The sequence below is a fragment of the Orbicella franksi genome, chromosome 11 (genome assembly GCF_964199315.1).
Source record: "Orbicella franksi chromosome 11, jaOrbFran1.1, whole genome shotgun sequence".
In the NCBI taxonomy this organism is placed as follows: domain Eukaryota; kingdom Metazoa; phylum Cnidaria; class Anthozoa; order Scleractinia; family Merulinidae; genus Orbicella; species Orbicella franksi.
Genome location: NC_138155.1, coordinates 22515183 through 22537362, shown reverse-complemented (window position 1 = coordinate 22537362; position 22180 = coordinate 22515183). Strand labels below are relative to the sequence as shown.

Sequence of the window (22180 nt, the reverse complement as noted above, 5' to 3'; positions counted from 1 at the left end):
AAGTGTCTCCCACAAAAACCTAACACAATGTCCCCGGTCAGGGCCCAAATGCAGACTGCTTGATCCAGAGTCAAACAAACTACTGATGAGGGCACCGCACCTCCACAGACCTTGTATCAGAGGACTGCATATTCAAAATAGCTGTCATGAACTAAGAGATGTTTTGTCTCATCTATTTATCCTCTAAATTGATGTGCGCCCACCCCCCCCCTACCTCCCCACCCCCTCACCCCTTTGCTCAAGCAGAGACACAAAACAATCTCTCTACAAACTCTGTAATTATTGGGATTTTTCAGGCTGAACCTAAGGCTTCAGATTCAAGGGAGCTGAATCAAACATGTGAGGAGACATGCTAGAGGATGGTGCTATCATGAAGGACTAATCTCTATTCTTCTGGGCCAGGTTGTTCAAAGTTTGATTAAGCTAACCCAGGATTAGCAAGAATTTTGATTTCAGTTTTCTAACTTTTCGGTGATGTTTTCTGTTTATATTGTTTGTCATTCAATTTTAAGTTGGAATAATCTCAAACTACTCAAAACATTGGTAGTGAAAAACGTTTCTATACAAGAAAATGACGACTTCGGTTAACTTTTAAACCTGGGTTAGCGTTAACTGGCTTTTGAACAACCCGGCCCTGGTTGACAAATAAACACAGAAAAGAGCCACATGCACCAAGTCATTCTAAGATACCTATATTTCCTTCAATGATAATAAAATGTCATTTACAAACAATTTTAAGTACAAAAGTTCAATATTTCTTGTGTTTATGATGGGACCTTGTGGATTGCAACAGTTACATTTCCTTCTGATCGGACGAGTAAATTACTGTAAGAAGAAAACAATAAAAAATATCTAAGCAAGTAATGTAATTGATCATAGTCCCCTTTCTAATGAACACTTCCCACCGAGAGTTGACTTTCAATAAGTGCCCCTATTCCCTTCTTATAAGTCCACCCATAGTGAATGTAACTAAAAGAAATTGACACAGAATAGAGTGATTAGGTGAATGAATTAAGAGGTCTTCTTATCATCTGAGCATTATATTGAACATTAGTATATACGACACAAGAGAATAGTGCTTGTCAGAAGTGCTGATTGGTTAATTCGGAGGTGATTAGCAAAGCACTACGATTCACCCCAAGCAGCCAAAGAGAAACAAAATGGTTTATTGTCCGAAATAAAGTATTTTTTTTATTTATGTACTAAACCAATTACATGTATTCACTTCAGTATTGGTCAAAGTGGTGGATATTTACCTCCCCTTAGGTGAATAATTGTTAACAAAAACTATCAAAGCCCCTGGTCCCTACTGTAACAGTTCTTGAGTCCAGGTTTTGTTGTTGTTGTTGTTTTTTACCAGAAAAAGGATTGTATTTTAATTATTATTATAAACACCAATGAAATACCACTTGAACTTTCAAGCAAAAATGATACCTTACTACAACAAAAGATCACAGTTGGTATGGTTACATGATAAATCATACCTTTAATAGTGGAAGTTAAATGGTTTGGTATTTCATTGTTCTTTACATAATAAATAGAGCATTACCGCTACATGACCACTCGGAGATACAACATTAAATCTCTTCTAGTGTTGAAAATATTTCACTCATTTGCTGCACTCACTTGTGAAACATTTTCAACACCCAAAGAGAAATTTCTTATCTCCAGGCATCCATGTAATAACCTGTACATGTATATATCCACCCCAGATGTTTATGTTCAAAAAGAAATATACCCTTGCCCCTGATACGTGCCCCCTCTCCAACAGGTATGTGTAATAATTATTTAATAAGCTACCAAAATAAAATTAAGCACCCCGGGTGCTATCCTATCATTACAGATTTACAGATACAATTACCTTCAGGAACCAAAATGATCTGATAATTTTTCAGATGAGCCTTATCACAAAGTAAGTACTTCAATCTGTCTGATGTTACAACATCATTTTTTTTTTTCTGAAGGATTTATCTAGAATTCATCTACTGTAGAGATTAATTTTGAGAGCTCAATTATATTACCAAGAGGGATTAGTCTGGACAAATGTATTGCTTGCTTTAGCCAACTAATAAAAAGTAATACATCTACCCCCTAAAAGTTGTAACTCTCTGAAAGTGGAAATAGGAAAAGGCTGCTATCATAAAGTTAGTAAAGCCTAGCCTGCAGAGCAGGCGGGATTTTTTCGAGCAAGCGCTCCCATCGTAAAAATTTTAGCTGCCATCTTGAATTTTTCATGCAGTGGAAGACTGGAGAGAGAAAGAAAGTTCTACCAAGGGGGTGAATGATAGGCAAGAGGAAGGATAGAGGATGGGGTGGAGCGAAGGTTGTAATGCTAACTTGCCCCAATAAGACGCCTGCACTGCAGGCTAAGCAAAGCCATGCTATTAAACTCAGTAAAGCATACATTGGAGTCCAATGATGCACGTTTATAATGTGAGCAAGGTTAAAGTTGCATCATCATTTCCGCCGATTGACAATGTTGTAAAACAACTGATTCATGCTACAAAAACTACAGTTAACTCTCGACTATGCCTCAAACAACCCTTACAGTCTTCTGTCATGCTCTTCATTCTTCCCAAGTGCATTACTGTATGTACATGTAACTCAATGATGCACCCCAAAAACTGAATCAATTGTCAAACAAGGATCATTACAGTACTCTTGGTACTTTACAGTATAAGATTAAAACTTGAGTTAGCACAGACTACACACTTCACATAACACATAACAGTATCTTACCACGCATCTGACTCTAAACAGATGACCGGCTGAGCTTCAGTGCCTGGATAAAGTTTCTTTGCATTTTGCACCAAGGAGCAAACATGTCCTGCATACATAGGATTTGCAGTACCTTTAGCTGTTGAAGGAAGATAAATAATAATGAAAATTAAATCAAAGAGTTAAAAATTGTGCACTTTTATTACTACTTCAGTCAAAACCAAAATAAAATCAAGCATGTGACATAGATCAAGGAATGGACGTTTCTGTGTTTTATATAATGCACTAGCCAATTCCAGCAGTGCCTATACCCCAAGGCAATAGCCAGTCATTTGTTCACACCTTAATGCTAGGGGCGGTACACTTGAAATCCCTGAAGCATTTGTCATCCTCGTGGGTTTGGTCTCGCATGTGGTAGAGAGGGCAAGCTTACATGATGTTGTCCCGTTATTAACTCTCAACCTGAGGCATTTGACCTACTTATTTGTTTCCACCCCAGGGAATTTGTCTCCCTGCCACATGCACCCCAGGGATTTTCTGTAGGGTTGGTCTGTGGGCGATCGATGGGCACTACTAGAATTGAGTAGGGCATTTATAAAATGACAGAAAAAAGTGAGTGCTGTGAAAATGCTCTCAATAAAGTTAGAGTGTTTCTGAAATTACACTATTTTACCCCTCCCCCAGATCACTTATTCCTTATTCTGCACACATCACAGCTCCATTGTCCCCAAGAAAAGATTAAAGCTAATGGTGAGCCAAATTTAATGGTTGCAAATTTAATATTTTTCTGGTATGGTTTAAAAACTCCCATTTCATTCGCATGGAATAGCATTTTTTTTTCACAGAAGTTCATTAGTGATGTGTAGATAAGGCCAAGACAAAAGGTTACAAGGTTTTAACAATAAATCTTCCCTTGCATCTATTTGGTAAAGCTTAAAGATGTTCATTAAAACACAAAGGACAGCTTGGTTTTCATCAAGTCCTAATCTCTAACATAGTTCAACGTCAACTGGAATTCTCAAAATATGCTAAGGGTAACAACTCCTCGAAAGTAACGAGCCCCAAAGGTTACATGTACTAAATGTGAATGCAACGAGGGTCATTACTTTCAGAAGTTTACAGTTGGTAGAAATGATGTCACAATTTCAGAAACTTGAGAATTTTTTATTCTTGTTTATCTTTATTCATTTGTATGTAATTTTGCTGTAAAAATTGGCTTTTGTTTCTGAGTGTGTTCATGATAGAATTATGGCATCAGTTTCATTCACACTTTGGCTCATCTGTCTTGAACAGAAAGTTTACTACATTTTCAAAGGGCTGCATCGTATAGGAAGGCAATTTGACAAGTTACCATTTTGTCTACAGTGTGCACTATATTTACTTCTAAAGCCTTTTTTAAAGAAATTGCTGTATGTTTTCTTAGTGCATATTTTAAATTGCTGAGATTGATCGAAAATAATAAACAGCAGTGATATGTAATACTGATGGCCCAGCGTTTGGGGTGTTTACTTTAATTTTATCACACTAACTTGCTAAAATGAATTTTTCCACAGCGTATGGAGGTGTACATAATACTTGTGGGAATTCTGGACATATTGGGGGGTGGAGGGAGGAAGATTTGTGTTAAAAAAAAATGGAAATTCTGGGAAGGAGAAGGGGTCCTACGTAAAATCTACTGCGTGGTGGGGTTAAGGATATCTTCTGGATTTTACATTATACACCTTGAACATTCAAACAATTAAACATTTACAGTGTTATGACTGAGAAAATTATGAATGCACCCGTATTATTTGCATTGCAGTGCAAATCAAAAATTAACGATAGATTTTGCCTGCTCTCAGTCAATCACATTGAAGTAATTTTCTCTTATCATGAAATATTCAAAGTCATGTGATCAGCGAGTGACTTGTGGCAATTCAACTTACAATCTACAATAAAGTCCTACACTACTACAAACTGTAGGAAATTAGTAATGACAACACATAATTAAACGCGTTCTTCTGATGTCTACAAATGCGAGATGTAAGTCTATAAACATGAGCTTTATACACTGACCTGACAGAGCTAGACTTTGTTGGTCGCTACATAACACTCCAATAACGCCATGTTCGGACATGCTAGGAGAAAACATTAAAATAAACATTTTTGCAATAAATGCTTGATCTCCTAATCATGACGAGATGTAAAGCGAACTTACATGTCATCTAAATGAGAATCTAAAGATTTTTCCATCTTAAAAATCGAGAAATATTCCAGGTAATCTTTGAAGTGATAATTATTATGTTACAGTAGTAGTTGCAGTATTGTTACGTGACGGTTCTATGAATTTAGGTACCGACCGCTGACATTTTCCTGGCTCGTCACTCGTGCCAGTATTCTCGCGTTCATAGCCCTCGCCTCAGTCGCGCACGAAAAATCACAGAACAGCACGCTCTTGGATCCCTTACTGGAGCTTTTGTGGGTTTTGAAGAAATTGAAATAGAGAGCAGAACCAACACTGCGAGAATATGCTAAGATATTTCTCCGCGGACATTATCTGTTCCGAGAAATGAACAGTTTTCCGCGAGAGTAGCTCGAGGAAAACTGTGGAGCATACTTTCGCCCCACATGGAGGCTATTGTGTTTATTATTCTTCAAATCATTTTCGCAACGCACGCAGTATTGAAAATTGGGAAATATTCTCGTATATTCCCCAGTTTTAGCCGGAGAACATTCGGTCACGTGACGCGTTTAGACCAATCAAGCGAGCGAAAATATTTGATGGATTATACTCTCGTATATTCTCCAGTTTTAGCTGGGGAATATTCGGTCAAGTGACGTGTTTAGACCAATCACGCGCGAGCGAAAATTAACAAATGGTAAACGCCATAGCGTGCACTATTGAGTTATGGATGCACGCGTGAGGTTGCTAAGCACGAAAGAAGCGTAAGAGTCGCACGAGGCGATAGCCGAGTGCGACTCTAGCTTCTTGAGTGCTTAGCAAACCTCCCAAGTGCATCCATAACTCAATAGTGCACGCTATGGCGTTTACCATTTGTTTTATAACATGACATTGAGACATTGGAACAACAGAAATCCTTTTATTGAGCTACATCACAAAAAAAATGTTCGTGTAGTCTTGCATGACAAGAGAAAACAAGCGCGCGAAAATTCATTCATGACAACCGACTGCACACTAGTAACTCGATAAAGTTTCATCTTCAGACAACTGTGAAGACAATTTCGCATTTCTGGCAGAAGGACATCGGCCATTACTTTGGAAACAATGTCTGTCAAAAGATTTGCTTTGTAAACACTACCACACACGTCAGCAGCGTACACCCATGGGCAAATAGTAGACGCTAAATTAACCAATCAGAGCGCGCGCTTTGCTTTAGTTATGTTATAATATTTGATGGACTATAACGGTCAATATTGAGCGCTGGCCTGGATCTAACGAATAACGCAAGGAAGTATGGATGAGAACTACTAAAGGAACAGAGCAGGGTTAAAATATGGATAAAGGGGGAAATAGGGAATACACGGGGAACTCACTGGAAATGTGGGAGGGAGCTTCTTAGTCTCACCTGGAAAAGATACAAGAGCAAAAAGGGAGCACGCGGTAAACTCAAGGGAAATATAGGAGGAAATACATTAATCTAACTGGAGAGCGTGGTTCAAGTATGGATAAACGAGGGAAGTGGGAACTCACAGGGAAGTACTGAGGACTATTGGATAGAACTCAGTGATCTCCCTGGGAAATGATCGAACGTAGCAGGGTGAGGAGAAACAGGGAAGACACGGGGGATACTTGATGTGAATATTATGCTGGAGGGAACTCATATGTATTGATCTCACTAGGAAATGATAAGCGACAAGGGGAGAGTAGGCTAGGTGAAGAGAGGGAACGAAGGGACACCACGAGGAACCTACGAAGAACTGAATGCATAAGGGAAGACATCCATCGCAAAAGGAAAGAGCTAAGAATAAGATAGGGATAATGGACTGGAAACAAATGAAAATGCGGGGAATTTATGAGAAAAATGCACCGCGGCAAGATCAAGGAACGGACCAGAAGCGTGAAGGGACGAAAAACACATCGAGAACCCAGGAAAGAGAGAGAGCGGGGGGGGGGGGACGGCAAATGTAGGGAGGTGGGGCACTAGGAGAATAAACTTTGAATGAATGATAGAACGCACAAATAAAGGCACAAGGAACATACAGTACAATCAATCAGTCAATCAATCAAGCTAGCAATCCATTTTTATTTGTTTACCCGCTCTAAAAGCAACCGCGTGAATTTCCTTTAGAGGAATCAATTTGCGTTGATAGTTTCTTGCGCCCAGTACTTCAAATCCATCAAGTCAGCGTACACTCCATATCGACCTTCGCGCGCGCAGCCTACACCCCAGCTCACCGCGCCCATCAGATACCACTTGTTGTCATCTTCGGAACAGACCAGCGGTCCTCCACTATCTCCTTGGCATGCGTCAATCCCTCCCGCAGCGTATCCTGCACAGCGCATGCGCTTTGTGATAGTGTAGCCTAAGTCTTGGTAAGCGGCTTGACAGGAGTCACGCGTGATGAGTGGCACTTGAGCCTGTTGCAGTATCTGTAAGACGCGGAGTCAGAAAAAGAAATGGTTAAAAAATTTCAGAACAAAAAACTTATATTCTAAGGTGTCGGTGAGACAATCTCATTTCTAGATCCCACGTTCTCGTTAATCAGCGGTCCCTGACTTCTAGTCAAGTAGAATGCGAGCTCTGATGACGAAATTGCTGGAAAAGAAGCCAAGCTCGTTAAATGTCTTATCCTGACCCCTCGGTATCAAGGAGAATTGTCGACTGATTCCAAATTATTCAACACGCACACATACATAACAGTCATCTGTCATCTTATTTGAACATCCAGTGTGAAAAAACTTAAAATTATGATAAATACATCGCCACGCATAGGCGCGATGAGTGCTATGAAAAAATAAAAATAATCAATTCTTGATTTAACACAAAATTCTCTAAACTGTCAGTAACAAATGCAGCGCTCATTGAAAATTATGATAAATTATGATAAATGTGATAAAGGTTAACATTATGATAAATACATTACTATGCAGAGGCGCGATGAGGATTATGAAAAAAAATAGTAGTAATTTAATTCTCTAAGCAATCAATAACAAGTACAGCGCTCATTTAAAATTATAATAAATTATGATAATTGTGATAAAAGTTAACGTTATGATAACTAGATTACCATGCTGCAGAGGCGCGATAAGAATTCTGAAAAAATCTTCAGCGAATTTTTTTGGATTCTGTTACCTGCGGAATGTCTCCTCCTTCTGCTGTGTGTCCCCAACCAGTGACGTAACACTTGGTATCCTTGGGGAAGTCAAACTTTGGAAAACACACAGGCCTGATGCGCTTGTTGTAGGTGAGTGGAGACTGCAGCTTAATAAGAGCCAGGTCATAGTCGTGATTCGCGTAAGCATCATATTTTGGGTGTTTGATAATCTTTTCGATTGGTATATTTTGCTCGTACCCTTCTTGTCCATTCAGGTCATGATCTCCTGTTATGACAAAAATACGTCCAAAATGCATTTCAGGTCCACGATGTTTCACAGCAAAAAAAGGAGGCCAGTACGCCCTGCCAGCCCAAAGGTACTATTTTCTAATAAAGGAAACTATTGGCTACGTCGTCAAGCATGCGCAATCAGTCCTTAGGAAAAAAAAAGATGGCGACTGGTACATTGACCCATAATTCTTAGCTCACGAAAACTTTAACAACGCTCATTAAAACTCACAGAAAAATTCTGAAACCTTCAAACCTGGCATACATGGACAAATATCGAAAAAATATGGCTGTCCTTGTACTTAATGGGCTGTGTAAGGTTCGCAGGGTATTGTAGTAAAATGTGCAGCCGCCAGCTTTTTCCTACGGAGAACTGAAACACCTACCTATTAGGGTGAATTTAACGCTATGGTGGTTTTGTGAAGATTTACTCTGACGGAGGCGGCCTAATGTTCGAAACGTTACCTTCACAAACTCGCACTACTAGTACAGCCTTGTTTTTTCGTCTCAAATTTACCAAAAATTCATCAACTTCCAAACTTGTGGCTTGGGTATCTGAGCTTCATTAGTTAAGACCTTCATGGCCATTTTTTCCGTTTATGTCTTAGTCAGATTCGATTTAAAAGATATATCAAAAATTTCAGACAGTGTTTTACCGCATTTCCATACATTTCGAATTGTTCGTTCAAAATACTCCGCCGCGAGTCGTATTCAATTCTTTTCTCAGTGTTTGGGAGTGCAAACAGAAACACTTTCTCTCTTTTTGATATGTTATTTAACTCCTTCAGTGGAAAACATATTTGAGACTGTGATCACTGGAAAAATTCCATTTTGGGCAACTACAATGTGATATAAAAAAAAAAGTCCGCAATGTGTCATAACATAATCGGCGGAGTGTAGAGCTGAGTTTTTGTCACCGGTGTTAAACAACATAAGATATTCTCTTTGTGTCATGCTAGTATATGTCAAGTCTCGGATTATTCTTAAGGTCATTCTACTGAAATAGAACCTGCACTGAGATTTTTGTGAAACTTTGCCTATTGTTTGTTTATATTATAGGAAATTAAATTTTGAAATAAAAATGGGGGGGGGGGGGTCCCCATATTCGTTTAGGAGCAACAGCACCTTGTTTATACCCAATAAATCCTTATAATAGTACCATGATTGTAGTCACGATTGCTTGCTAAACTCACGTTTCCGACGATTGTTTTGTGTTCTTCACTGAGAAATGGTCCATATTTATTTTACACAGAGAAATTTATTACTCAATTCAAAACAACATAAAAAAATGATAGGTCACCATACTCGTTTGCGAGAAAATGACGATTTACCTCTATGGCGAGGTCCAACCGTAAATAAAGAGCCGTCACTTTTTAATGCGCGCGCTAATCACGCTGAAATTATGCGCAGTAGGGATGCGTAATGCAATACTGGGGAATGACCTTAAGTCACCCTACTGTTCTTAGATTGAATGATAAAGAACTTTTTCCTCTTGCTCAAAACTTACGGAATGGTGCTTTGCAAAGAATAAATGATTGAGTCAGGCACGGCCGTCCACACTAATCCGCCACGAAAACGGAACTTTTCGTAAACGCTCTACAAACCGGAGGAATTTGAGAACGCCGACTTTGCGTTCTAGTGTGGACTGAAAACATTTTAGAAAACATACACAGCTTTTCGAAAAGCATGACATCACGATAATAATTTGATTTCCCTGTACAAGATTTCCGGCATAGTGTGGACAGAAAACATTTGATGCGTTTTCAGAATGAAAGTTAAAACGCCGTTATCAAATTTCTTCGGCGTAGTGTAAACGGAGCCTGTGACAACAGGCATGCATTACCCATCAAGCAACGGTTACCTGCAACAATAGTGTATTGATCAGGAGCATCAGTATAAGCAAAACAGTGAGCCGCTGACACAATCCACTGCGGAGAGACAATTGAGCCACCACACCAGTGAGGTCTTGCAGCATGTCCCTTGTAGTCCATTGTCACTTGCCATGGCCAAGCCCCTGGTTTAGCATTAGTGCCGCCAACAATTCTGGTTCCCATGACTCTAGTGCCACATTCGACGCTCCCTATTACAATCAAATAAATACGTATTCGTTTTACACTATCATTATTTTTGTTTGCCTTTCGTACAAATTAATATAAGCACAGCTTTGTTAAATATAAGTAGGAAATGAAGAAGACGAAACCATTTATCTCACTAGCAAAACACAAGCAGCGTTTGGGAACGCAAAAGAAGTTCAGAAAACATGAACCGTGGGAGAGTGCTAGCCATCTTCATCACTATATAAACAGCACGTGTTAGTCTTGTGTTTCTTTCGAATTAACCCTTGGACGTACAAGCTAACTCACATCCCCACCGTGGTACAAAGGGTTGGAGGGGAGGGGAGGGGGATGGATGGAATTCCTCCCCTGGGTTTTCGTTCTGTTAAGGCAGAGCAAAATAAATTTACATTGATCAGAAAGCCCTGAGATTGCTCTACAAAACAATACAATTGTTATTGGTTGTGACGTCATATGACGTCATTTGACCCGCCATCTTGGATCTGCTATCTTGGATTTTACTATATTCTTAAAAAGTCAAGAAATAACGGAAATTAACACAAAATCAAGCCAGAATGCTTATGATCCTTATGAAATGTACAAATTGGCGAATTTCTGGAAATTGATAACGAAAACTGAAAAAAAAAATACAGAACTACGTTAAAAAAGCTGATTTTTGGCCAAACCTATATGAAATTTGCGGTTGCCATGGTAACGTCAAAAATGATGGACACACAACTGACATCTCAAAATTTCCGCGAAGGATGAATGAACAGCTAAGGAAAGTCTCAGCCCCTTAGAGCTGAGGAAATCGTCTTTCCAAAACTTTGAAAAAACTTTACGGTGAGGGGGGGGGGGGGGGGAGGTTGAGGTTAGAGGGTCAAAGAAGTAGGGCTTTTAGCGAGCACTATTTTACAGGGTGCTTTTATTATAAATTTGAAACGTGTTTCACAGAATCGTAGTTCTTTTATCAGTTCTTACTATATTTAGCGAGCAATGGCGTCTTTTTTAGGCATTTTACTCCTTCAGTTCCATGTTAATTTGAACTTTTCAGAAAGCAATGCTAAAAATGTGATTTAACTGACATCCAGGTTTTTTCTCACCTTGGTCAATAGGTTGCTCTGTTCGTGGAGGAGTTGCTGGCGCCGGAGTTGTTGGTGGTCCTGAATGAGGAAGAAATATATCTTAGTCTAAAAGTAGCTGGAGATGGAGAAGGAATCGTTCATCTCCGAAAAGCCCAGCTTGTACCTGAAATCTGAAATGGGCGCTAATAGTTCGTTAGAAAATAGTTGGTAGGTTATTTTAATAACCTACTAACCATTATATGTGTCACCAATTAGTAGAGGGTTTTTCCCCCATCGGCTAAATGTTAAGAAACATTAAGAAAGTTTATGTATGTATGTAATAGATGAAGGGAATCAATAATAAAATAAATATGGCATTTCTAACCTTTTCGCACTAGACGGCATCTCTCATTTTCTAATCTAGCACCAAGTTAAACATAAAACATAATAGTAATAATGCAAAGAACGGAGGCACCGATTGATAGTGCTTGAGGCGGGGAGGGAGGGAAGGAGCAAGGGAAGACCCCATGGAGAGGGCCTTGGAGGGAGGCAGCCAGGGAGGCAGCCAGGGAGGCAGCCAGGGAGGCAACCGGGGAGGCAACCAGCGAGATAGCCTGGGAAGATGCCAGGGAGAAAGGGAGGGAGCAAGGGAGAGGGCCAGGGAGGGAACCGAGGGAGAAAGGAAGGAACTAGAGAGGGAGCCTGGGGGCAGGGGAGGGGGGAGTTGTAGGGGTAGATTGAAACCTTATTAAAAGAGCATCTTTGCTGAAAAACAGTTCTGTTCCAGATCATGAGCTTGTTCGAGGTTAAGTTTTGATTCCATCGATAATTTTTGCCTTTTTTAAATACTGGCCGTTTCATTTCTGCCATGTTTCGATTTCTAATTTCCACAAACCGTAAAAATTATGTTTTTGCAAAGCGTGATAGAAAGGTATGACGTGATTACACGGCCTGGCGTTTCAAAATATATCTTCCAGATTGCGTGAATTTAAAAATGTTTATGTTTGTTTCTAACAAGTATTAGGCCTCAATATGCACAGTTCTTCTGCGAAATCTTTTTTTTTTTCTGGTAGATTCCAATTTATTGATTTCCAACTGTGCAGTAACGTGACAAATTATCATGAATTATATAATCTCGTTCCCAGATTGCTTTGACCTCGCCTATGCACCAGAGATCTGGGAACTCAGTCAATTATCATAAAATAAACATGGTGGTTACCAGGTGATTTGAACTCAAAAATCGTCAGGTCGCTTCACATTCGAACCAGTTACAGAGTTTTCGACTAAAAACCCAAGAACCGTTTTAACATAAATCTTCAGTATATTTTGGAGCTTAAACTGTTTTCACCCAAAATTTCGTTTAATGGTGGTGATACAAAATAGTGATAAACTCTTTGACAATTGTCGCTAAAAGATCATAATTAAATTCATAAATGTTATATTACCTTGGCAGAAGCCACATGTGGCTGGACAATAATACTTCAGTGATGCGGCGTAATTTTCATGATCACAATAGCTTTGGTAAATTTTACAGTCAACTCTATCCACACATTCTTCGCCTGGAAGAAAAAAAATCATCACGTGATTCTGTTCAGTTACTGTACTGTTCATGCGCAGTTATGTCCAAGGCAGCTCGTTTCAGTTTGTAAGGGAGTGAGTTGAAAGTGTAACTAGACCAAAATCAAATTGGGTACACTCTTCCTTTTTTATTAACCCAAGTATAAGGCTTTTCTTAGCAAGAGGGTAGTGGTAGGGGGGAATTGCAGAGGTAAGCCTGACACAAACGTTTTAATTGGCTTATGTCGAAAATCCAAAATCTGGATGTTATGCTGATTGCATAACTGACACAATGCAACATAACGTCACACTACCGGAAGTGAAAGCATTTCGATTGGTGGTAAATTCTTTTCTGTTGGGATATTCATCATCAGGCTTGTTATTTCATCGTCGAGCTCAGAGTATTGGTCAAAAAACAGAGCTCTATTTGTTAAAGGTTTTGGCTGAGCTCCTTCAGCTTTATTTCCACAAGCGCTTTTTTGTTGCCGCTTCGCCTTTGGAATCACTCCAATTGGGGATCGCTGGCCTCGAACAGGAATTGAACCCCTAGGATTGGCTCTCGAAGGAGTTCTTGGAGCGCTTTCCTTCGCCTCGTCGAGTGCCCTACCACCCGCCAATGCCTCCCGTAACTCCGTGAACATTCCGTAGCAATTCACTATTTTCCTAACGCATTTTTTGTAGACAGACCTTTTGTCGTCTTTACTATCTTGAATGACAACAATTCTCAACTCGAGCAATAATTCCACTAGAATGACATGTTTTTCACACAGAACATTAGAAAACTCTGTGTTCGACGTTTTAGAAAACAGCGGCACTGTGGCGACATACTTTCCATACTTTGTGTGAAAATTTTCGAGGCAAATTGTGCAAAATTATCGGAAACCATTACAAACATGGACGAAACTGAATTATTTGCTCAAATTCTTGCCTTTGTGATCTGTGATGCATGCAACTAAACATGAAGGCCGGAAATGATTCGGATTGGTTAATACCTACACTGACGCTTGTCACCGTCGCTATGAGTAGGTGGAAGACTGTAATAAAGACCCTTGTGTCAAGCTTTTCTTTGCCGGGTGTTTCCTCTTCCTACCTCGCGAGTAAGAAAAGCCTGATACTCAGGCTATTTAATTTGATAAGAATATATTTTTAAATAATATCGAGGCTGAAATTTATGAAATTTTAAGAACATTTAAGAATAAGCCTGAGGCTCAGATTTTGAAAAGTGTATAATTTTGGGTGTTGAAAATTTCCAAATACAGTGAAACCCGCCTTACGGTCACCTCGTTAGTAAGGTCACCGCGTTATTGCGGCCACTGTATTTTGGTTTGAAAACATTACCTGAAAGTGTGGGGAAATAAATGGATTCTTTGTCATAAAACAAATAAAGAAGCCTCGATCGTGCTCTGTTCCGTTGTAAAGCACTTAGAAAGCGGTAGAGCAAAACAGAGCCCAGTCGAGGCTTAATTTCTATATTTGGTTTACAGGTTGGAATTTTAGAATGTGGCCGTTGGACTTATTAACGGGGTGGCCGCATTAAAGGCCACTAAGACTAACTTAGGCAGCGTCCACAACACGCCGGAAAAATTTGAAAACGCAGTTTTATTTCGACGGTTAGGCTTACCGTCAACACCATTCCGTCACGGTCTTCAAACCGGAGGAATTTAAAAACGCCTTCTTTTCGTTTTTATGTGGACGGATAATATTTTGAAAACGGAGGTTTTCGAAAACAATGGCGTCACGATCATCATGTGATCTCCCTGACCAATTGTTGCGTTTTTCAATTCCTCTGGCGTAGTGTGAACGGAACTCATTTGATGCGTTTTCAGAGTGAAATCTCCGTTTTCAAATTCCTTCTGCCTAGTGCGGACGGGGCCTTAGTGTAAACCAGGAAGCTATAAAGACTGAACTGCTAGTGTGAACACTTTACCGCAAAGGTTGCAGGTTGCACGACAGTTTTTCTCCAGGTAGTCCTTATAATTAGGGTCGCTGCAGTAATCTTTATATGAAGAACAGAATGAAGACTGGTCGGCACAAGCTGAAGTGGACAAAATGAAGGAAAATGAATCAGTGGTCTTCTTCAATTGATGATAAAAAAAAAAAAACAAACAGCATGACGCAAATGGCCAATCATTGGTGGCAAGTTGTTGTCACTTTTCGTGACGTAAACGGTTACTGTAGCAACAGCATAAACCCTTAAAACAACCTTAATTTTAGCTTAAGTTCTTACAACTCACAAAACCAATCTGGCCACACCCATTTATTTTATCGATAAGCAGTGACAATAACAAAATGAGAGGGCTCAGAGCTTCTTTAATTTTTTTTAAAATTTAAGCCTTGCATACAGTGGCTGACAAAACCTTCTCTAGACATCTAAGCAAGCCTTCATAACAAAATCCTTGAACAACCTTTTCAGAGTGATAAAGTAAAAACCCACGTATATAAGAACCTGCTGGTCTGGAAAAATAGGTTCTTGTATTTTGGGGTAGTTTTTGGCAAGTTACTAAGCTAAGTAGATTGTTAATTAGGTTCTTAATTTCTATGAAGGAGATATTATAGCTGATGATTACCAGAAAAATAAATAAACATGGGTTTGGTCCTTAAACATACACTATTTATTCACAACTGAGGGTAGCACAACTGGTTACAGAATGTTTACGTATACGCAGTGTTGCCTCTATAACAAGAGTTCATAATCCAACTGTATCACACATATAAGAACCTGCTTGATCTTGCTTGGCTAAACACGTTCTTATATTTTTGGGTATTAAAACGGGAAATTTCTGCCAGCAGGTTCTTAATCAGCTAAGTTCTTACATGGTGGTTTTCATTGTAGTGGCACATGCCAAAATAACTGTCACGGTGAACCAAAGGCTCTTCTCCTTTATTTACAATTTTGCCACGATCACCAAGGTGGAATAGACCAAAAATGAATGTAAAGAAAACCGTATTTAACAAAGACTGAGGTCATGGCTAATTCGTAACAGCTTTCTACTGAAATTATATAAAAAATTTTCTGCGAAAATAAATATTGCCTTGGCCATTATAAGAAGCAACGTTACAGTTTTAGAACTAGCCAATTCTAATGTTACAACATGTCCAAGAATGTGACGACATATTCCAACGCATAGCTCCGGAAAATATCTGATTGTTTTCGAAATAATTTTCATAATTTACTATAACATAATTTTCAATGGTCTTTTGAGAAGTGGCTTGGCTCCCAAGCTCAGGAACAACGAAGGAAATAGCAAGGGGTTGTTTCCAAAGCAACAACTTGCATTAACCAATCACAACGCTGATATAGTGGGCTCTTTGTTTTTTTCAACCAATCAGAGATAAAGAAGAAGCAATGGCATTTGACTAACACGGATTTCGCGCGCTTGTAACGTGTTGCATGCTTTATTTGACCACAAATTCTGATCGGCTTATCATTGCGTTATTTGCATTTAATGTGGTTGGTCGGAGTGATTTTAAATGTGTCTGTCAATTACATGGCAACAAATTTTACTTGTCTGCATATTATCGCAATACAAGCCGGGAGTAAATGGCAGAACTAAAATGTAGGAATTCATAACAAACCTACCAGCTCTCTTTTCTCTCAGTTTGAATTCCTTCAACAACGTCAAGTCATTCTTCAAGATGTCTAAATGAAGTATAAGATGAGGGAGCTTAGCCTATCATACTGTATGCACGAAGCATTTAGTCACACGCGGGTGTACGTATTCCACGCGGGGATCGCGCGTGTCTTGCTGGAGACACGCAGGGCTAAAGCTGATTGTCAGATAAAGATCCTCTCGTACTGCTGCAATTAAACTTTTCCAAACTAATGACAAATAGTGATTTATATATTCTGAATTTCTTTGATGCAGAGGTGAAATCAATTTTCCGTCTGCAAATAGGGATTTCTATACTATACTAGAAAGAAATATAATCATTTCAATTCAAGGAATCTTTATACAAAGAGGGACAAAAAAAACATTATCGAGGTTTAAGTTATGTGGAAAATTGTTGGGCGCAAAATATTTGGCAACTACAAAGTTGAAATCAAAACTACGGAAAACTTAAACTGCTGAAATTCCCCTTTATTTCCTCGTAAAAGTTGGACTCTATCGATCAGATTAAACTGCTTAATTTGAAATATTTAGATTTCGATTCCATAAAATGAATTCTTCTCTATCAAAGACTCCCATTGAAAGCCATTTACAGAAACTACTCAAATTTCAATTTCTCATATCTCTTATATTTGACATTAATCAGTTCAACAATACTAACTGCCTTTAAGATATTTGGTTATTACGACGAAGTAAAATAAGGAGCCATAATCGGGGACGGAGACCGTAAGTCTCGGGATTCGCGCGCACCTATGATATGGGACAATTTTTCTATTTTTAGAACAAATTGCGCCATCCTGACGTCATATATCCGCGCTGATTCACGCACATGTCGGGGCTCTCGCGTGGATGTTGTCACGTTGCGTGATCAAATTGTGAGAGATTCTCTTGCGTATTTTTCACAGCGATGGCAGGGAATAAGGCAGGGAATACGAACCAGGGCGCTTATATGTAGTTTTATGCCCTGAGCTAACGGAAAAGGTGGGTTTTTCAGGTCGAAAACAAGACTTCAATCTCGCGCTGGGAATGAATAATAAGATCTGCTCGCGCAAGTTGTAAGCTTACGCGTATGTTTCGTTTGTTCTGACTTAAGAATATAGCAAGAAAACTCTCTACTCTGGTATCGAGTTAATTTGTGAATTTCTCAGACAATGGTTCATCATAACAAAAACCTGTTTTGATGGTTTCTTATTGTTTCTGCTTGTTTGGTGAGTTTGCAAAAGTTTTTGAAAGGAAAGACTAACGCGTACAATTAGCTCATTTGCATAGTGCAGCTCGTGCACTTTCAAGTCCGACTCGGTGTTTTCAATTGTCAACAAATCTTGACAAAGATTTCTTTCGTTATCTTTTGTGCTGGGATGCTGTAACAAATTTCACGAACGCAAAAAAGGCTACTAACATCATGTGTGTATCTTCAACATAAGCATAGTGAAGTTTTACACTGCGAAAATGAAAATGGACAAGGAGTTTTGAAAACTCGATCAATAAAACCGAAATCGTCATTCCAAGTTGATTAAAAGAAAGCGTCATCGTAACTTTGCTGATTATTTCTGCTTTATTCACATATTTTCAGCTTAGCTTTTAATATGTTCTCAAACATTTATCAATCTTAAACATATTTAAAAACTATAGAGTTAATGTTCGAGTTCGATGTACGCTTTCACGGAAAGTGCCGTGGAAGTACAATTTGTCATGTTTACTGACTGTAAAAAACACGCGTCGGCGGGCGCTCTCATTCATCGACAACAGAGAATTTACTGGACTTTTTACACGAATAAAACTGAGCAGTATCTACGGACGTAAAGTTATTGGGCCTTGATGAAACATCAAGCGTTGCTTACAATTCAAGCGAAACTCAAACTAGCAATTATTTTGTTTTACTTTTCGGTCGCGATAGACTGACAAATTCCTCGCAAGCGTGTGGCAAGAGGAGTTAGGAAACTATGAAGTCCTGAAGCTCTGCTATATCTAATATCCAGCTAGTTTTTTGCTGTGTAATGGAAAAGCTGTTAACCTTCAACATATGTGAAATTTAAAGTGGAGTTGTGCACAGCTCATGTAAAAGAAGCATCCGTCGGAACACAACTTGGTCAGCGATATATATAAGCTTACAGCAGAACATACCTAAATTCGACACGGTCTTACTTCGCTCAAACTGGAGCAGCTTACGACGAAAATACCAACAGACGTAAACGCGTTGAGTTGTGGGCCAAAAACATGAAAAAGTTCGGGAATTTCGGACGCCATTTCCCCCGCGCGACATCGGCAAAAAGTCTCTCAGCATGTACGCGCGTGTGTCGCAGGCGATGGCGCAATTTGTTCTAAAAATAGAATTATTGTCCCATATCTCGGGGACAACCCCAATACTTGAAATGGCGCGCGCTTACGGTCTCCGTCCCCGATTATGGCTCCTGGTAAAATATAATTGGGTCCATGTAAAACCATTTTAAAAAATCGACCTTTAATTGTATTTAATCTTTTCTTCTCATAAATGCTTACCTGGAAGTTCATCTTTGTCAATTCCTTGAGCAAAAGGGATGTAAATGGCCAAAACACAAAACAGAGTCAAAGATACCATCTTTGAATACAATCAACCGAGGGCGAATTTAAATGGAAACCTAACAGCAAGGCTCGTTTTATCTAACATAACTCGCTACAGAGACAGCTAAGTCAGCAATGGCTAAATATATTGCGGTTGTCCATACTGCAATCTCACGAGAGGGTATTGTTATGGAAATTTAAAGCTAATATCTAGTGAAAGACGATTTAGAGTTGGCTAAACAGCTGCCAGATGCAGTGAAAAACACAATTCTTTTTCGGAATTAGCTTATTTTGCTCTTAAAAGTATTTGTTTATAATATCTGCAAAGCAAATAACCTAAACTGTTGCAGAAGATTTTAAATGCACGAGAGTGTTTTCAGGTCCTAATTGCGTTGAAAACTGTCAAGAGTATTGCCATGCGAAATGAAAAAATATTTTCGTCTAAGTTCGAGTAACCCATGACCCAGTGTTTTTTTGTTTACATTTGTAAATCTTTTAAATTAGCTTGAGTCGGCTGTTTAACTTAAACTGGCAAATTAGGCTTGTTGCGCAAAAACAGTTTCCAGTTAAAAAACACGACCAAGTAGATTTGAATTTGACTGTCTGGGGGCGTTGTGTCAGTTGAAAAATTTCACTGGATTCAGGCGCTGAAATGTTAAGAACCACCAGAAACGTATTTCTTTTCGTTATGTTAGGACTCCGTGCACGACAAAGAAAAACAAAACACTAGTATATACATTCTACTAAATAGACAGATAAGTACATAACAGGTCTTGACCGACAGGTCCGTAAAAATAAATATTGTTCAAGGTTAATTGCACCTCGGCAAACTACACAGGCCGAGCACCTATTAGGGGCGGGAGGTGGGGGAGTGTCCGAGTATCACCCATCCCGTACATTCGTGCCTAAATAACCCGTATCCAGTTACAAAAGTTGATAATTTTCCCAGTCAATATCCCGTTTTACCTAATCTTAATACCCCATATCCATAACTTTCTTCCCCAAAATATTCTGTTTACTGTATCTTGAAAAACCCGTAATGGGCACTCCAGGCTATTTTGCAAAAATAGCAGATGTTTAAATACGAATTAAAAAAAAAAAAAGATGTTTAAATACGCAATGAGGGCAAAGTAACTTTGGTACACTTGTTCCTGAGGCGACATGCACCTCTCTGAAGAAAGCTGCACGGAATGGTCCAGAAAGGGTAGCCAAATTTAGCTGTTTGGGTGTTGTATTGGGCGAAACACTCTCTTAAGAAGATCACTTTGAGTATGTGAGTAGCAAAATCAGCAGTCGGCTAGGGATTCTGACTCCTATGCCATCGTGTCTCACGCTGGAAGCATGTAAACAGGTAATTACTTCACTCGTGCAGCCGGTATTTGACTATGCTGATGTTGCCTGGGGTGAAAACTCCGTAGGGTGTTGCAAAAAGCTCCAGCGCTTACGAAACCGTTCAGCTCGAATTATTCTTCAAGGGTAAAATTCAAAAGACACTCTCCGTGCGCCTAACTGTTTAAGCTTAGCCCTGATAGGGCTTTTCATGATCATGTGACTAGAAGAAGTATCGCCCTTCACCCACCAAAAAAGCCCAAACACAATATGGGGAAGAGAACTTTTAAATATGTAGGAATAATCCGTTTCAATTCATTACCCGTTTTAAAAGTGCCCCGTCCTTGAGTAATTTTAAAAGTTTGATAATTAAGCATTTTTATTTGTAATTTTTATTCCATAGAAATTTATAATTTTTTTATCATATTTGAACATTTTAGCCTTTTAAATGGTCTAAGATTTTGTAAATTGTACATATCTTTATTTCCCAGCGCCCCTTTGAAAACCAGCTTAATTCGTTGCTGAATGGCTACCCTGGTAAAATACATAGTCACTTACTTACTTACTACAAGGATTGGCTGAGAAAACAGTGGAACAAGCAACAGCTAGAAACACTGTAACTAGCCCTTCACACAACATAGGTGCATGAAACACGCAGCAAATAAAATTACAGGTTCTTGTGCGTGGCTTCTGTTAGTCTGCATCAGTGATCAGGCTCCTAAGTACGGTACTTTCTCGATTAAACGCCCCCAGCGTTTATCTTAAACTTGAGTCACGGATCAGGCGTTTTTTGACTTTTGCAGTTTATTCGAGCCTGGAGTTTATTAGAGTTTGTAATCGTTATTTTTAGAGCTGTAAAACATCTGATAATTAAACCAATTTTTTTTTTTTTTTACCTAAAGGTTACTATAACTCGAATATAAATTCCTTGAGGGTCTTATTTACGAATCTGCGTGGGAGACCCGGAGTTTGTTCGAGACCCGGCGTTTAATCGAGAAAATACGGTATGTAGGATATTTAGTGAGGTTATAGGGCAATCAAACCTGATGTGCAAGATAGTGTAATGTGCATGCGATTACTGCTCCGATTTTCCCAGGTTTGCCCTTTACTGGCTGGAAGAGATTATTCTGATCTCCATCTCTTGACCGGTTTACTTGGACTAGCGCCGCACTTGATAAGAGTCGAACGCTAGAGCGAAAATATTCTTAAGTATCACCCTGCTATCAGCGCTGCAGCCCTGAACCGGGCGTTTATTCGAAAGATTTGAATGCGTGCTTATTCAAAGAGGCTTATGCCTCTTAACCGATTTTCAATTAATATTGAGTTATACAAAACCAAAACCCAAAGTAATCACTCTGGCCAATCTTTACTTATTTTTGAAAACAAGACCACATCCACATCTACATAAGGCGGGTCCTGTAAAGAATGCACTCATCACTGCAAGACTAAAATTAAAGGCGAAAAAGGGAGGGAGACGGGAGGAGATAAATTGAAATCCTGCTGGGACTTGAGAATTGGTGTTCTTTAAGTCGATGAACAAGGATGAAAAACAACGAAGGGAAACCACTGCCTAGTACCCGGAACTCCTCTGAGTACACCGAGCATGCGTAAATCACTTGACGGGACGTCAAACTGTTTACGTTTTCATGCTGTTCACATAAATATACTTACTGTAATAAAAACTGGATTGAAAAATGCAATTTGAGATTTTTCATTGGCTTAGCCATTATAGGTTGTGTGCCATTATACCATGCTCTACAAATAT

The 22180-nt window shown here is 39.2% G+C and overlaps 2 protein-coding genes across 2 annotated transcripts; both read right to left on the bottom strand.

Annotated features, from left to right (window-relative positions):
• Nucleotides 1-673: 673 nt before the first annotated feature.
• On the bottom strand, nucleotides 674-6822 carry LOC145502721 (ragulator complex protein LAMTOR5 homolog). The gene is made up of 4 exons (XM_081482080.1): nucleotides 4916-6822; nucleotides 4774-4835; nucleotides 2740-2857; nucleotides 674-825 (listed from the first exon to the last, which is right to left on the bottom strand). The coding sequence occupies exons 1-4, from the start codon at nucleotides 4948-4950 to the stop codon at nucleotides 765-767; spliced, it is 276 nt and encodes a 91-aa protein (XP_081338206.1). The 5' UTR covers nucleotides 4951-6822; the 3' UTR covers nucleotides 674-764.
• Nucleotides 6823-6828: 6 nt separating this feature from the next.
• Nucleotides 6829-19135, bottom strand: LOC145502720 (cationic trypsin-3-like). Its single transcript, XM_081482079.1, has 8 exons — nucleotides 19045-19135; nucleotides 16518-16577; nucleotides 14865-14972; nucleotides 12826-12939; nucleotides 11420-11479; nucleotides 10124-10342; nucleotides 8013-8260; nucleotides 6829-7309 (listed from the first exon to the last, which is right to left on the bottom strand). The coding sequence occupies exons 1-8, from the start codon at nucleotides 19121-19123 to the stop codon at nucleotides 7013-7015; spliced, it is 1185 nt and encodes a 394-aa protein (XP_081338205.1). The 5' UTR covers nucleotides 19124-19135; the 3' UTR covers nucleotides 6829-7012.
• Between the last annotated feature and the right edge of the window lie 3045 nt (nucleotides 19136-22180).